This window comes from Prionailurus bengalensis, chromosome B2 (genome assembly GCF_016509475.1).
Source record: "Prionailurus bengalensis isolate Pbe53 chromosome B2, Fcat_Pben_1.1_paternal_pri, whole genome shotgun sequence".
Lineage (NCBI taxonomy): Eukaryota > Metazoa > Chordata > Mammalia > Carnivora > Felidae > Prionailurus > Prionailurus bengalensis.
In genome coordinates, this window is record NC_057349.1 from 134,769,019 (window position 1) to 134,787,074 (window position 18,056).

The 18,056-nt window shown below is 38.7% G+C and overlaps 1 protein-coding gene across 4 annotated transcripts in view; it reads left to right on the forward strand.

Moving 5' to 3' along the window:
• The window catches only part of TAB2 (TGF-beta activated kinase 1 (MAP3K7) binding protein 2), a 63,571-nt gene that overhangs the window by 22,927 nt on the left and 22,588 nt on the right, over positions 1-18,056 (forward strand). For all 4 annotated transcript variants that reach the window (XR_006299076.1, XR_006299077.1, XM_043592579.1 and 1 more), the window contains exon 3: positions 3,066-4,566. Coding sequence is in view for 2 of the 4 variants with exons in the window: in XM_043592579.1 (XP_043448514.1) it covers positions 3,066-4,566 (1,501 nt within the window). In the remaining 2 variants the exon portion in view is untranslated. The remainder of the gene's footprint in view (positions 1-3,065; positions 4,567-18,056) is intronic.

Here is an 18,056-nt window from a genome sequence, read left to right on the forward strand (position 1 = left end):
CATTTTGCCCACAGTAGAACTTCTTTCAAAATTGGAGTCCGTCACATCCTGCCACTGGTTTCTCAACTAAGTTTATATAATATTCTACATCATTTATTGTCATTTGAGCAATCTTCACCAGCAGTAAGTGCCATCTCAAAAAGACCACTTTTTCCCTCATCTGTTAGTTTTAGCATGAGATGACCCATTTCAGTCACTTCTTCAGGCTCTGCTTCTTACTGTAGTTCTTCTGCTGTCCCCACTACATCTGCAGTGACTTCGTCCACTGAAGTCTTGAACCACCTCAAAGTTGTCTGTGAGGGCTGGATTCCACTTCTTTCTCACTTCTCTTAATGTTGGTATTTTGACCTCTCCCCATGAATTACAAATGTGTTTAATGGCATCTAGAATGGTGAATCATGTCCAGAAAGTTTTCAGTTTACTTTGCCCGGATCTATCAGAGGAATCACTGTCTGTGGCAGCTATAGCCTTACAAAACATATTTCTTAAATAATGAGACTTGAAGGTCAAAATGATTCCGTAAGCCATGGGCTGTAGAGTGGGTATTATGTTAGCAGGCGTGAAAACAACATAAATCTCATTGTATATCTCCATCAGAGCTCTTGGGTGACCAAGTGCATTGTCAGCAGTAATATTTCGAAAGGCATCTTTTTCTGAGCTGTAGGTCTCAACAATGGGCTCCAAATATTCAGTAAACCATTTTGTAACCAGATGTGCTGTCATCAGGGCTTTGTTCCCTTTTTAGAGCAAAAGCAGAACAGATTTAGCATAATTGTTAAGGGCCCTAGGATTTGGGGAATAGCATATGAGCATTGGCTTCAACTTCAAGTCACTAGGAGGCGTTAGCCTCCTAACAAGAGAGTCAGCCTGGTTTTTGAAGCTTTGAAGCTGGGCATTGGCTTCTCCTCTATAGCTATGAAAGGCCTAGATGGCATCTCCTTCTAATAGAAGGCTGCTTCATCTACACTGAAAATTTGTTTAATGTAGCCACCTTTGTTAATTGTCTTAGCTAGATCTTCTGTATAACTTGCTGCAGCTTCTATATCAACCCTTGCTGCTTCACCTTGCACTTGATGTTATGGAGATGACTTTTTTCTTAAACCTCATAAACCAACCCCTTCTAGCTTTAGATTTTTCTTCATCTTCCTCACCTCTCTCAGCCTTCACAGAATTGAAGAGAGGTTAGGGCCTTGCTCTGCATTCAGCTTTGGCTCAAAGGAATGGTGAAGCTGGTTCCATCTTCTATCCAGACCACTATAACCTTCTCATATCAGCAATAGGGCTATTTCGTTTTCTTATCATTAGTATGTTCGCTGGGCTAGCACTTTTAATTTCCTTCAAGAACTTTTCCTCTGCACTTACAACCTAGCTCTCTGGCACAAGAGGCCTGTCTCGGCTTTCAACATGCCTTCCTCACTAAGCTTAATCAATTCTAGCTTTTGATTTAAAGTGAGAGATGTGGGTGGCTCTTCCTTTCACTTGAACACTTAGAAGCCATCGTAGGATTATTAATTAGCATAATTTCAGTATTGTGTCACAGGGAATAGGGAAGCCCAAGGATAGGGAGAGAGAGTAGTCGGAACATACAGATTTATCGGTTAAGTTCATCATCTTCTATGGATGTGGGTCGTGGCACATCCATAGAATTCGTGGCACCCCAGATCTATTATAATAGTAACATCAAAGATCACTGGATCGTGGATTGCCATAACAAACATAATAGTATGGAAAGGTGTGAAATATCGCAACAGTTACCAAAATGTGACACAGAGACATTAAGTGAGCAAATGCTGTTGGAAAAACAGTGCCAATACGTTTGCTCAATGCAGGCTTGCCACAGACTTTGAATTTGTAAAAGAACAACAGTATCCGCAGAGCGCAGAAGCACAGTAAAACGAGGTATGCCTAATTTAATCTCAATCTTTTTTTTTCTTAAAATCTTAAAATCTCCAATAAAACCTTTAGCTCCAACTAAGTCTGTTGAAATTACCTTGTTTAAAATATGCTTTTGTTGATCACACTTACATCTGTCTTTACTCCTGCCATTCCCTTCACCTGGAATTCTTTGTTCCTATCCAAGTCGTGTATAAACGCATATCCTACTGTATATAAAACCCATCAGACTACATGTCCCTTAATAACAGTTCTTTGTACAGTAGCCTACAGTACTGACTCTGTCGAACTTCAAAACCACTTGGCACATACTCCTGTTTTAATAATGTTACCTTTTCATAAATCCACGGTTTGTCTCCCTAATCGAGTTCCAGAACTCTTCTAGGGAAAGTTTGGTTTTATAGGTCATTGAGTTTTTCCACAGGCTCAGACTACTGTGCATATTTTGGGTGTTCAGTAAATATTTTTATGGATGATTTATGAGTAATGATTGGTCAGTCTCTTGAGGATTCTTTGGAAATAATCTGGTTGCTTTTTTGTTTTTGTTTTCATTTCTGTGGAGTAGATTTGTATGGTACTGTCTAAAGGCAGAGATACGAACTCCATTACTCCAGGGCCTCCCTGGAACTTCCATTTCCTATATATGTGTGGGGTTTTTTTACACAGGTTAAGGGGAAGCATGTAAGGAATTGAGATGACTTTGTTGTGAATTTTCGGACTTTTTATGTTTCAACACTCCATACGTGATTTTTTTAAAAGGTCATTAGTGTAAAACAGTTGATACAGCATTTGAATGCAGGACATCTAATTAATATATAATACTCGAGTGGTTATGTTTTGTTCAACATTCAAATCGTGTTTTTAATTCGGTTATACTTTTACTGTATTTGCATGAATCCATTTTACTTACAAAACAGCTCCTAAAACAGAACTGTGACCTGGTTTGCTGTCAGCTATTGCTAGAGAGCTTTTCCATTAAGTTGGCAGTGAGGATTGTTATAATTCCATCATTTGCACCAAAAATAGTTCTTCTCAAATTAAAGATTCCAACAGATCTGTCAGAATTGTATTAACTAGTCGCTAGTTAATCGCGTAATATTTTAGTAGTGATGAGCATGTGAGCATGAGCTTCTGGTTGTTAACATCAAGCTGTTCTTATTTTTGTTTGATAGAATAATAACAACCTGGATGCCTGCTGTGCAGTTCTCTCTCAGGAGAGTACAAGGTATCTTTATGGTGAAGGAGACTTGAACTTCTCGGATGACTCTGGAGTTTCTGGCCTACGCAATCACATGACTTCTCTCAACTTGGACTTGCAGTCGCAGAATGTTTACCACCATGGGAGAGAAGGACATCGAGTGAACGGAAGCAGGACTCTGACGCACAGCATTAGTGATGGACAACTTCCAGGTGGTCCGGCCAATAACGAGCTATTTCAGCAGGAGCCACAGACAGCACCAGCTCAAGCTCCTCAAGGCTTTAACGTTTTTGGAATGTCTAGTGCATCGGGTGCTTCAAATTCAGCACCGCATCTTGGATTTCACTTAGGCAGCAAAGGAACATCTAGCCTTTCTCAGCAGACTCCCAGATTTAATCCCATTATGGTGACGTTAGCCCCAAACATCCAGACTGGTCGTAACACTCCTACATCTTTGCACATACATGGTGTACCTCCCCCTGTACTGAACAGTCCACAGGGAAATTCTATCTATATTAGGCCTTATATTACGACTCCTGGTGGTACAGCTCGACAGACACAACAGCATTCTGGCTGGGTATCTCAGTTTAATCCTATGAACCCTCAACAAGTCTATCAGCCTTCACAGCCTGGCCCCTGGACTCCTTATCCTGCATCTAATCCTATGTCACATACCTCAGCCCAGCAGCCAAACCAGCAAGGCCACCAGACCTCTCACGTCTACATGCCCATCAGTTCACCTACTACTCCACAGCCACCGACCATTCATTCATCTGGGAGCTCCCAGTCCTCTGCCCATAGCCAATACAACATTCAGAACATTTCGACAGGACCTCGAAAAAACCAGATCGAAATCAAACTTGAACCCCCACAAAGAAACAGCTCTTCAAAATTGCGTTCCTCTGGACCTCGAACCTCCAGCAGTTCCTCTTCGGTCAACAGCCAGACCTTAAATAGAAATCAGCCCACTGTTTACATAGCTGCCAGTCCCCCAAATACTGACGAGATGATGTCCCGTAGTCAACCTAAGGTCTACATTTCGGCCAATGCCGCCCCAGGAGATGAACAGATCATGAGGAATCAGCCCACCCTCTTCATATCCACAAACTCCGGAGCATCTGCGGCCTCCAGGAACATGTCTGGGCAAGTGAGCATGGGTCCTGCCTTTATTCACCACCACCCTCCCAAAAGCCGAGCAATAGGCAATAACTCCGCAACTTCTCCTCGAGTGGTGGTCACTCAACCCAATACAAAATATACTTTCAAAATTACAGTTTCTCCTAATAAACCCCCTGCAGTTTCACCAGGGGTGGTGTCCCCTACCTTTGAACTTACAAACCTTCTAAACCATCCTGATCATTATGTAGAAACAGAGAATATTCAGCACCTCACGGACCCTACTTTAGCACATGTGGATAGAATAAGTGAAGCACGGAAGTTGAGTATGGGATCTGATGATGCCGCCTACACTCAAGGTAATAATACGGAAGGTGGGGTCACTTTCCATGGTGGGCTTATTGGTGTATATTGGATTTCACCGTAGACATGGCTGTCAGCATGATTACTGCATCTTTTAAGTGTTGCCCCAACTCATACTGTTTTTAAAACCTTTGAGAGTATTCATGAGCTTTGAATTTCAGTTTTATTATTGTGTAAGTTAAAGTTTGACCGATAGGGTCACAACTTCAGAAGTATCCACTCTTGTTTGTTTACTTTTTTTTTTTTTTAATGCTTATTTTCTTACTTGAGAAGAGAGAGAGAGTGCATACGGGGGAAGGGCAGAGAGAGAGAGAATTCCGAGCAAGCTCCACGCTGTCAGTGTAGAGCCCGACACGGGACTCGAACTGACAAACCACCAGATCATGGCCTGAACCTAAATCAAGAGTTGGATCCTTAACTGATTGAGCCACCCAGGTGCTCCTGGTCTGTTTACTTTCTTAATGTTTGCTTTTCAGGTAATTCTCTTCTTCGTGGTGATGCTTACCTGCCCTTTAAAATTTCTACAAACACACATCTTAGTAAGAGATGAGTGAATTCATACAGTAAATCTGCCTTCTTCGACCAGGCGAATTCTCTACTTACTCTTAAGGCATTTTCATTTTTCTAATATGACGCTGTTCATCTTATTTTATGTCAAAAGCTAACTTCTTCAAGTCCTAGAATAATTTAACTCAGAGATTTGATTTCTATTCTAGATATTTGTCTCTTTCAGTCACCCTTAATCATCCACGAACGCAGCCTTTCTTTTTATTTGGAATTGTGAATAAAAACAATAGTTTTCAGTCTGTCTCTCTTGATTATCCTTTTCTGAAATAGACTAGTTGATATTGACATAATACTAAATGATATCTGTATTAGTTCCAGTAGAGATAATTTCTGTCATACATATTTTATTTGGTCCCTTAAGTTACGTAATCTTCAGTAGGAAACTGTTAAATTCATTCAGATAAGAAAGTGGAGGGTAAGTGTCTTCTTGACTATTGATGTAGATTTGTAGATTGGCTGCGAGTCCTTTAGAGTAACAACATGTCGTACTCATCTTTGTGTCCCCAGTGAATTGTTCCAAGTACTGTAGGCAGGAAAGTACTATATATATCATCACTCCCACGCAGCCACCTACCACCCCTAGTACCACTTGTCCTTTTAAAAATTCCTAAAAATAGGGGCACCTGGGTGGCTCAGTTGGTTAAGCTTGCGACTCTTGATTTCGGCTCAGGTCATGATCTCATGTTTTGTGAATTCAAACCACTAGTCAGGCTCTGCACTGTCAGTGCAGAGCCTGTTTGGGATTCTCTCTCTCTCTCTCTCTCTCTCTCTCTCTCTCTCTCTCTCTCTCTCTCTCAATAAATAAATAAACTTAAAAACAATTCTAAAAATAATGATTTCACTGCTGAGTTTCTCAGAACAGCCTGATTGTTTTGGCTTATTTTATGTTTCAAGCAATTAGATTCTTGTGATTTTCAACTCAAGCTGGACTGTGGTGTTTTCAGATTCCATAAACACCTGTGCAGCTTTCAAATTAAGATGCCCAGGTCTTAACCCAAACCTGCTCAGTTAGAATCTCTGAATGGTGAAGCCTAGTGTACATGTGTGTTTTCAAAGGTCTGTGGGTGATTCCAGTTGCACTAAAAATTGTGCTAAAACTTCTGTTTGTTTTCCATATATCTGTGACTAAATTGGACCCAGTTTGTTTGTTTGTTTGTTTACTTTTTGAGAGACAGAGAGGGACAGAGGAGGGGCAGAAAGAGAGAGGGAGACACAGAATCCAAAGCAGGCTCCAGGCTCTGAGCTGCCAGCACAGAGCCCGATGCAGGACTTGAACTCAGGAACCATGAGATCATGACCTGAACCAAAGTCAGATGCTTAACTGACTGAGCCACCCAGGTGCCCCAAACTGGAACCATTTTTGTTTGGTTTCAGTGGTATATGAATTTTTAATATACCACTGTTTATTCCACTGATACTTAATTCTTACTCTTCTCCCAAAGTCCTCCCTTCTCCTTCTCTCCTTCCATCAAAATAGCAGATTTCCTGTATTCATATAGTTTGCTATTTCTTAAATGGAGAATAAATTGTTGTATGAAGACGATTTGGTAAAGGGAATTTTCAATTGAAATAGACATGATGATCACATTTAACTGGATTGTAAATATAAAGTGTTGCTTAAACTTGCTATCTCCCAGTTTTTCTCATTCTCTTTGGAATCTACTCTAGTCAGGATTTTTTCCACTATAGTCAGCTCTTGTTAACGTCATGAGTGACAGCATTGTTACAAAACCTATCTGTCTCCTTTCAGCCCTCATCTTCCTTGATGTGCGTACAGCCACATTTACCAGTGAAGCACCCTCTTCACGGTGAAACATTTTATTCATTTGACTTCTAGGATACTATAAAATTTCCACCTTCCTTTTTATTCTTTGCTCGTCCTCCTTCCCTCATCTCTCATCTCTTCATCCTTCCACTTCTCAAAGAAGTGGGATCAATGCCTCAAAGCTTAATCCTTGGGCCCCTTCTCTTTTCTGTCTGTACCATTCCTTAGGTGATTCATTCAGCCTTATGACTCTATAAATACTATGTGCTGAGGATTCCCTAATTCATAACCTAGACTTAATCCCGAATTTCAAGCCAGCTTATTTAACTACTTATTTAACATCTCCATTTGAATGTTTACTGGCCGTCTCAAGTTTTCCGTGTCTGAAATACCTTCTGATATTCCCTCCAGCTTACTCTCCCTGTAATCACTTTTCCCATCTCAGTTCATGGCAATTTAATTTTTTTTTTAATTAGGCCAGAAACTTCAGAAACACCCTTGACACCTTCTTTTTTTCGTATTTCACATCTAATCTGAAAATCTATCAACTCTAACCTTCAAGGTGTATCAAGAATTCTCTCTTCTTACCACCCCATTATCATCACTCTGGTCTGACCCACCATCATCTCAAGTGGATTATTGCAGTAGCCGACCTGCTTTCATTCTTGCTTCCTTATGGTCTTCTTTCAGCTCAGCAGCCAGACAGATGCTGTTAAAAAACGTAAGTCAGATTATATCACTCTTCTGCATATGATGGCTATTTCATTCAGAGTAAAAGCTATGAACCCTTATGTGATCAACTGCCCATCGCTCATCTCTTTTCCTTCTGCTTACCACTTCCAGCCCTATTGGTCTTCTTGCCAATGGCCTTCCTTAAACAATGGAAGGGATGCCTTGGGATCTTTGTACTTGCTGTTCTCTGTCTGAATTCTCTTCTCCCAGAATCCAGTTAATTCCCTTTGGATCTTTACTCAGATGTCACCTTTTCAGTGAAATTATCCCTGGTCTCCCTGTCTAAATCTCCATGCCAGCATTTCCCATCTTTCCATCCTTGCTTATTTTTGCTCAGAGAGGGGAAAATGAATAATCTAATAGTAAGATACATAATAACTAATCAATACCTGCTGAAAGCTTACTATGTGCTAGGCACTTTTCTGAATGCCCATTTATTTCCCACAACCAGCTATAAAGCAGACACTAGTATTATTCCTGTTTTCAGATTAACATACTTAGAAACAGACAGGGTAAATACCTTGCCAAAGGACAAATGACAAGATTCTCACCTAGGAAATTGACAGTGGAGCCCACACTCTTAAACCACAGCACTGTAACCTCTTTCCACATTTTAAAAATAAACCCTCTGGATAGATGCTTCAAGTTTGTCTTGCAGCTTCACATAACCCCTGGTTCACCACTGTGGGGGCGACACGTGCCCCAGTTTAAGAAGCGTGAAGCTAAAATATCACTCAATAAAAATAAGTAAAACAAAAACAGGCAGCTATAGGGAAAGAAATCACAATATACAGATATAATTAGAAAAACGACTTGAAAAAATAAAGCAGTCCCCTGGAGAAAGAAGTATAGGGAGCACTAGACTTCAAAAGGCACCTGAACATTAAAGAAAAAAAAAAAATGCTGATGAGTGAAGGCCCTGGTTTGAGAGCCCAGAGCCTACCCAAGTAACAAATAGCAGGGTTCCACGGAATCCGCCGCTCAAATTACTTCTCTACACTAACAGCCTTCAGACAGCTGAAACAACAGCACTCACTTGCTTTGCACATATGTACATACATGTGGAATTTCATAACATTCGTGTGGCTGCGTATCCTTGTATTACCTGGTGCGTGCACACCGGATTGGTGGGAGTACCGTTCTCCAGCCCTTTCATCTTGTTTCTTTCTGTTTAGTGTGGAACTGCTGTTGACCTAGATTTATGCATCATCCAGTGACAAAATTCTTGATCTCGTGTTTCTTTGGCTTGGTTCTATTCAAATCAAAAGATTATTCGGGACGCCTGGGTGGCTCAGTCAGTTAAGCGGCCGACTTCGGCTCAGGTCATGATCTCGGTGAGTTCGAGCCCCGCGTCGGGCTCTGTGCTGACAGCTCAGAGCCTGGAGCCTGTTTCAGATGCTGTGTCTCCCTTTCTCTGACACTCCCCCGTTCATGCTCTGTCTCTCTCTGTCTCAAAAATAAATAAACGTTAAAAAAAATTTTTTTTTTAATTATTCTTTCCTGAAAATGTATCTTTTGTGAGGTTAACTTATACGTGTTTGACGCTCTACAGTTTATACAGCACTCACTATGGTACTTAATGCGGTGACCCGAATAATAGTGATCTTTAAGAAAAGACCTGAATTCTGATTTATGTGGCATGGGTAATAAAGAGAAAAGAAGTGTCTCTGCCTCCTGCAGTGAAATTGATCTCTCTAAAGCTCCTGGAACAGACTATTTCAGAATAGAAAGAGAAGTTGAGCCAAGTACCAGAGTCGTAGGAAAATATTTTTCTCAAGTTGAGGACGGAACATACATAAATAAATTTGGTACACTAAATGCATTCTTTTTCATTTGTATTTCATCTAACATTTAAAATCTAAAAATACTACAATAAAACATGTCAAAAATGAGAATTTATGTCTATAAAAGATACATTGATTGATAAGCCCTCTGCTATCGAATGAGAAGAAAAAGGGATAAATTAATGAAACTTTCCCTGGTCCTGCTCATTTCATCACCCAAGTCTACCAACACCACTGCTAAAGGAATTAAATTACACTTGAGTCCTTATCAAAGTACTACAGGAACCAGAGACACAAATGAATGCCCAATAGAAAAGACAAATTCAGGTTAGAGAGAAATGCCCTTTTGAAGTCTGTGGATATAAAGAAGACTCCTATCTGCTAAGAACAAATGTTAAAGTAAAAATTGCTTGCCAGTAGTAAGGATACTGTGTGGCCACAAGCTACGTTTTCCCCCTTGAGTCATACTGCCTGACTGTACCTAACTTCTGAAAAGTGCCAGTAAATATTTTATCATTCACTGTATTCTGGGACTTTCTGGTGCCTTCTCGCATTCATAGATGTACGCTTTTAGTAATACTGGCAACTTCTTTAGGTGTGAAGAACAAACATTTCATTGATTCAAACTAATTTACATTGTGGGGGATGGGAGGAAAGGCCTGCTTTCTATGTTTTGTTATAGCAGGCAGAGGCTCTTACCAGATTACCACTGGTGCCAAAAATGATGTCTTCTTCTCTTTTATTTCTGAAGAGCCTCGCATCAGGCTCTGTGCTCACAGCTCAGAGCCTGGAGCCTGCTTCAGATTCCCTCTCTCTGCCCCTCCCCCACTCACTCTCTGTCTGTCTCTCTCTCTCAAAAATAAGTAAACATTTTTTTAAATTTACATATATAAGGTTATAAACATTTTTAATGATTCCCTACTACTTTTTTCCCAATTATATTTATGGTCCTATCATACTGTTAAGCAGTAGCCTTGACTTTGAACCTGAAATACAAAAACAAGGAAAATTACAAGATGAAATTTAGCTCCTTGGACTTTGTATTTCTCGTTCCTTGTCCTTTTTTTTTTAACCAGTGCTTCCTTCCAAATCACACTTTCTATTTAACAATATTCAATAAATATGCTAATCATGACAAAAATTGAGAGGGCTAAATATTCTTTTCAAGAGGAAATAAAATTTAAATTAGTTTTTAATCTGCCCTACTTCTCATAGGTTCTTCCCAGTCTCAAGACTTACTACCTTTCTTAATTTGAAATCTCAGGATTGGAAGAGACTTCAAAAGTCACTTAGAATTGTACAACTGTGTACAATTGTGCAGAGGTCATCCAGCCCACTTGCCCAGTTAACACTTAGTCCTCACAATCCCTAGTCATTGTAAACCCATTCTGTACGTACTTCAGTCCCTGAGGAGAGAGAAGCTGCCTCCCGAGGTAGCAAATCCCACTTTGTACAGTTCTGCCTTTTAGCAAGTTATTTCTTGTATTAAACTGGTCTCTTTAAAAAGTATTATGCAGTAACATATGCACATGATACAAGAAATTTCAACTCCCCCCCCCCCAAAAGGAAGATAGGATTACAATCTGTCTCCTTTCAACACCTGCCTGTGTCTCCCCCCCGGCCCTCCCACCACTTAACTATCAGAGGTAACCTCCACCAACAGTCTTGATCCCACTTCTCTCTGTAATCATACACGTACACACACACACTTTTTGTAACGGGAACCCACTATACACATATGGCATACATAAATACACACATGTGGGATTTTATAATACATACATAACCTACCGTATGTAGGACATAAACACTGGAGAGGTACGCTCCACAGTTTTTGCTTAAGATCATTGCATTTCAGCCTGTACAGATCTCTTTCATTCTTTTAATATACTTTTTAAACATTTTTATTCATTTTAGTAGCTTTATTGAGATAGAGTTAACACCCATGAAATTCACTTACTTACGGTGTACAAACCAATGATTTTGGGCAGTCACATGTACAACCATAGCCACAACCAATACTAAACATTTTTGTCACCTCAGAAACTCCACACCCTTTAGCTATCAGCTGCCTGCCCCATCACCCCTACCCTCAGCCTTAAGCAACCACTAATCTACTCTCTGGCTCTAAATTTATATATTCTGGACTCTTACAATATATGGAATTACCTAATATGGAGACTTTCATGACTGGCTCTTTTCACCTAGCATACTGTTGTAGAATTCATCCATGTTGCAGCATATGTTACTATTTGCATTCTTTTTTTCAGCTGAACAACGTGCTTTTGTATAGATGGAGACCACATTTTTGCTTGTTCATTCACCAGTTGATGGACATTTAAGTTGTTTCCATCCTTTAACTATTATGAATGATGCCGCTGTAAACATTCATGTACACCTTTTTTGGTGGACATTTGGTTTTATTTCTCTTGAATATATACTGGGAGTAGAATTCCTGATTCCTATACTAATTCTGTGGCTAACCATTGGGGAACTGCCAGACTGTTTTCCAAAGTGGCTGTACCATTTTGCATTCCCACCAACTGTATGTGAGTATTTTGATTTTTCCACATCATCAATAGTTGCCATCATTTGACTTTGAATCTTGCTATCCTAGTAGCTATGAAGTTGTATTTCTTTGTGGTTTTGATTTGCATTTCTCTGACGGCTAATGATGTTGAGGATTACGACATGTGTTTATTGGCCATTTGTGTATTTTCTTTGGAGAAATGCCTATTTATAGCCTTTGCCTTTTTTAAATTGGGTTGTCTTTTTATTATTGAGTTGTATGAATTCTTTGTGTATTCTGAATATGTCTCTGATGATTTGCAGTTATGTTTTCCCATTCTGTGAGTTTTTATTTCAAGTAAACTCTATGCCCAGTGTGGGGCTTGAACTCATGATTCCCACAGTCAAGAGTTGCATGCTCTACCAACTGAGCCAGCCAGGCCCCCTATCTTTTCATTTTCTTGACTGTTGTTTGAAGCACAAAAGTTTTTAATTTAGCTGCAATCTAATTTATCTGTTTTTCCGTTCATTGCTCCTGTTTTTAGTGTCATATCTAAGAATCAGTTGCCAAATCAAAGGTCATGAGAATTTACTCCTATGTTTTCTTTTAAGAGTTTTGTAGTTTTAGTGCTTGTATTTTGGTCTTTGATGTATTTTGACTTAATTTCTATACAATAGTATGAGGTAAGGGTCCAATTTCATTCTTTCACCTAGGGCTTATCCAGATGCCCCAGCACCATTTGTTGGAAAGGCTTTTCTTTCCTCGCTGAATGGTCTTGGCACCCTCATAGAAAATCAGTTGACCATAAACACATGCTTTATTTCTGGACTCTCAGTTCTTTTTCATTGATCTATATGTCTGTCTTTAGGCCAGTACTACACTGTCTTGATCATTGTTACTTTGTAGTAAGTTTTGACATTGAGACCTATAAATTCTACTTGGTTCTTTTTCAAGATTATTTTGGCTATTTGCAGTCTCTTGCTGTTCTATATAAATTTTAGAATAAACTTGTCGATTTCTACAGTCAGCTGGGATTCTAATAGAAATTGCACTGGAGTATTTTTCTACATATACTTGATGTTTTGTTTTGCTTTGTTTTGTTTAAATGCAATCAGAACAAAAGGGTTTGTAGTGAAAAGTTCATCTCACCAGAGGCAACTGATAGCTATTCACAAATATTTCATTTTGCATTCTTCTAGAAACTGAAATGTAGCAAATCAAGGTATATAGGTATATAGATATATTTTTATACAAATGAAATATAGTATCTCGTGTTTTGTGTTTGTCCTTTCTTTTTCTTTATCACTTTGAGAGCATTCCATGACAGCAGGTGCAGATAGATCTCTTTGTTAAAAAATGGCTGCACAGCAGTTTGTACCATAATCCATAACCAGTCCTTTCTTGATAGATAGACATTAAGGTCTTATTTTTACAAACCACTGCAGTAAAAATCCTGTACATACATATTTATGCCCATGTCCAAGTATGTTGGCAGAAGAGATTACCAGGAGTGGAACTGATGTGTCAAAGGATATGTGTATTTTTAATTTTGATAGATGTATCATTTAGGCTTGGTTATACGTCAGTAACAAACCGTGTCTTTAACAACCAAAGTTTATTTCTAGCTCACTTGCCACAGTAGATTAGCTGGTGGGCTCTGTTCTATATCATCCTCACTTAAGGACCCAGGTTGAGGGAAGTGCCATTCCACGTTTCCATGATTGTTCAGATAAAACAAAGGAAAATCAGCAAATCAGCACTGATTCCTTAAGCTTCTGCCCTGACACGTTACTCTTTAGCTAAAGGAAGTTACACAGCCACCCGTAACCACATCTAATTCCTGGAGAATGGAGGCATAATTCTACTGTATATACCTGGAAGGCAGAGAGCCAGAAATATTTGGTGAAGGACACCGATGACTATCACAGAAAATATTGCCAGTTTTGAGACTCTATCTAGCTACCAGTTTATAATGTCATATTTGTAAACGGGGAACACTTTTGACAACATTTGTAAGAATGTTCTTTTTCTCCTTCCCTCCCTCGTGATGAGTATCATCACAATATAGGTGATTGAAAAAAAAATACATCTTTGTCAGTTTGGTAGGTAAAAATTTATTGCTCAGGTTTTTTAAAATTTGCATCTTTGAAAATGAGTGAGGTTGAGCACCTTTTCATGTGTTAATTTTTTAAGCTGTTTGTATTTTGTGAACTTGTCTGTTTTTATAAGATACCTACTGTTTTTTTCTAATACGTTGTTTTAACTTGGTCAATAAATTTTTTTAATTTATAAAGTTTCTTACTTTTATATGTTCAAACTTATCAACCTTTTTTTTTTTTCTTTCTGGCTTCTGGGTTTTAGGTCTTATTTAGAAAGCCTTTCACCATTCCAAGATTTTGAAAAAGGACCAGAAATCTTGCACATATCTTCTCTTTATAGTGATATTCTTTGGAACCCTATTGAACTGGACTCATTTCTCTTTCCTGTGGCAACCCTTCAAAACTTTTCTAAGCTATAAACATCCCCCAGTTCCTTTAATGGTTCATCCAGTTGTATTTCTTTGAGGCTCTTTTGGTATCTCTAGGCCCTGGTTTTCTTTTTCTCTATAACAGAAGTTTTAGACAGTGTCTCTATCTTAATGCTGTAAAATTATATGTACAATACTTATTACACACAATTATATGTACTTACTTATACACACAAATAAAGGCCAACAAAGTGTTTATCTAGCAGAAGCCTAATCATAGGAGTTAGGCATCATTCCTTATAGTTTTGTTACATCTGTGGCCCACATTAGAGGCCCAGTTTCAGCACTGTTGAAAGCTCTGATTTCAAACTGTCTTTAAAAATGGCAAAAGTAGGGGCGCCTGGGTGGCTCAGTTGGTTGAGCGTCCGACTTCGGCTCAGGTCATGATCTCTGGTCTGTGAGTTCGAGCCCTGCGTCAGGTTCTGTGCTGACAGCTCGGAGCCTGGAGCCTGCTTCCAATTCTGTGTCTCCCTCTCTCTCTGCCCCTTCTCCACTCATGCTCTGTCTCTCCCTGTCTCTCAAAAATGAATAAACGTTAAAAAAAATTTTTTTTAAATGGCAAAAGTAGATGAAAACATCAGGAAACTTAATTTTAATGAGTAATTGCCATCTCTCAATCTTTTGTGACTCCGTCACTAAATAAGTGACAGTAATTATACATTGGCATATAAAACAAATACCTCTGCTGTCAACAGTTACAGTCTAGAACAGTTTTGATTTATTTTAGAAGCTGACATTGTACTTTGTTAGGTACAGTGACTTAGGCACATAACTGACTTTGGCATGTGAAATTGTCATGACAGACAAAAATATAAAAGATATTAGAAGTAAGTACCTATCAGATTTCCAGTTGCAAATTTCCCTCTCTCTCTCTCTTTCTCTCTCTCTCTCTGATAAGCCAAAGATCTTTATATCCATAAATACCTGGTACATTTTCCAGTGGCAAAGGTATTCTTTTAATATGCACTTTGCATCCTCTTTTTTTTTAGCAAGTTTTTTTTATTGGCACCAATTAAAAAGAGTAGGCACCTGAGAAATCGCGTAATTTCCCCACAAGTTCAAGTCAAACTTTTTGTCTAAAGAAACAGAATGTAAGAATGATGACTGAAGAATTAAACTACTTTTGGGGGGGAGATGGGGTAAACCCTTAAAAACTGTAGGATAAAGGAATTTTCTGTAAGAATTATAAAGACTTGACATTTGTTAATAATACAAAAGCCGCACATTTGTCTAGTGCTTTACCATTTGTAAAATAGTTATGCAGATGCGAGACCTACGTGGGGCTTAAGAGAGGCAGTTGAAAAAAAAAAAACTGTGAATACCTTAATTAGAATTACAGTTTTTCCTTCTTGAATGTCAACCCTGTCATCACCATTCCCGGACAACAGTGGTGATTCCATATCTCTTCACCTTAGGTCTCAAGTACATTTGTTCTCTTCCTCATTTTCTCTTACTTCCCACCCCCCCCCCCCCACAATGGAAATGCAGTTTTCAGAATGTATGCTGTGTTCCATGCTGTTATTTTAAAAGCTTAAGTCAGACATTTTCTTTTTTCTCTTACCCCCCATGTGGGAGGAGAACAAATCAAAATTAATTTTTGGTTCATTTTATGGTTAACTATTTTTACTGTTCTTCCTTCCATTACTAATTCATATACCCACATTTCATAAGAAGAAAAAAATCTGACCGTGCTTTGACTGTCAGTGCCACAAGGGATGGGATCTCTTCTAACTTGCTCCCTTCTCTCTGTAATGCTTGTACAGTGCCTGAAACATGGTAGGTAGACAGTATCTCTTTTTTTTTTTTAACTTTTGGAGAAATTACATGTTATTTACACTATAAAAATACCTAAAATTATGGGGCGCCTGGGTGGCTCAGTCGGTTAAGCAGCTGACTTCGGCTCAGGTCATGATCTCTCGGTCCGTGAGTTCGAGCCCCGGGTTGGGCTCTGTGCTGACAGCTCAGAGCCTGGAGACTGTTTTAGATTCTGTGTCTCCCTCTCTCTGACCCTCCCCTGTTCATGCTCTGCTGCTCCCTGTCTCAAAAATAAATAAAACATTAAAAAAAATTTTTTTTAATACCTAAAATTAGTAAAGCTAACACCATCTGAAACTTGAAGTGTGTTTTTCTAATTACCAATAAAGCTGAGTAAGAAATTGTGTCCATCGTTCCTGGAAGTTGACAAAAGCTGGGTAAAGACTAAGCTTTCTAAACTGCTGCTTTAAAAAAAATGCCCGTTGGGGCGCCTGGGTGGCGCAGTCGGTTAAGCGTCCGACTTCAGCCAGGTCACGATCTCGCGGCCCATGAGTTCGAGCCCCGCATCAGGCTCTGGGCTGATGGCTCAGAGCCTGGAGCCTGTTTCCGATTCTGTGTCTCCCTCTCTCTCTGCCCCTCCCCCGTTCATGCTGTGTCTCTCTCTGTCCCAAAAATAAATAAATGTTGAAAAAAAAATTTAAAAAAAAATTAAAAAATGCCCGTAGGACTGGTTTAAGGGCCCCAGTATTTGAATTCACTAATACTTATTTTAACAACCACAAGAGGGAGTTGTATGCTTAAATTACCTTTATATGTTAAAATGTAATTTTTCCTGAAAGAGGATTTAAAAGGTACTGAATGTTTTTTCCACTACCTGTTATTCCTTCTCTTTTTTGTGTGTATATCTAAAAGTAGATAGGTAGGTTTCGAAACCAAAGTCAGTGTGTGATTGAGGTGTTAAATACATCACTTAGGTTATTTCCTAGGCAGAACTAGCATATAAAACAACGCCACCTTTCTGCATTGTGAGCAACTTAAAAGTCTTGCCAGATTTCAAAATGTATTCAGCTGTGTTAAGTGAAAAATACTAAAACTAAACATTCAGGGAGAACTCTAAAATAAATTTCATGTTTCAGTTTTATCAGTATTTCTGTCTCTTGGGCCTAAAATTGGTATTTTACTCCACCGTTCATTAAAAGTCAATTGTTGTCACTATTTTGCATGTAGTAGATATTTATCAAGTGCCTACAATTGTCGACATTTAGTACTAGATACCAGGTGGTACAAAATCAGTGTTTACCCTCAAGGACCTTGAGGTTTAGTTGAGAGATGTACTTGATAATGAAAAATCTAAAATGCTGAATTTTTCCTAGTGTGAAATGAAATGGACTCATCTAACAAAAAAAGTTGCTTCTCTAATGGGATACCGATTTATAAATACAAAATAATAGTATTTTTATAAATACAAAAATGCTTTTGAAATAGTTCCTTTGACTTTGTTCCTTCCTTCACACTTCCTTCATACTTCACACTTCAGGGTATTAATTTATTTAATGCCCTTTGAACAGGTAGTATAGAAATATACTTAAGCTCCTTTACTACTGAAATTACCTTGGATTTCAGAATACTAAAAATTTAATTAATCTGTTTTTGGCTAAACAAAATACTGTTACGATGCAAATACTGCTGAAGAAACTACAGCACAGTCTTTACTCATACATGATTGGATATATTTTAATTTTATACATTTATATATGTTACATTATATTCTGTATATCCTGTATATTCTGTAGATGTATATATACATATTCTGTATCTAGACACAGTTATGTCTAGGTGTGGTTTTT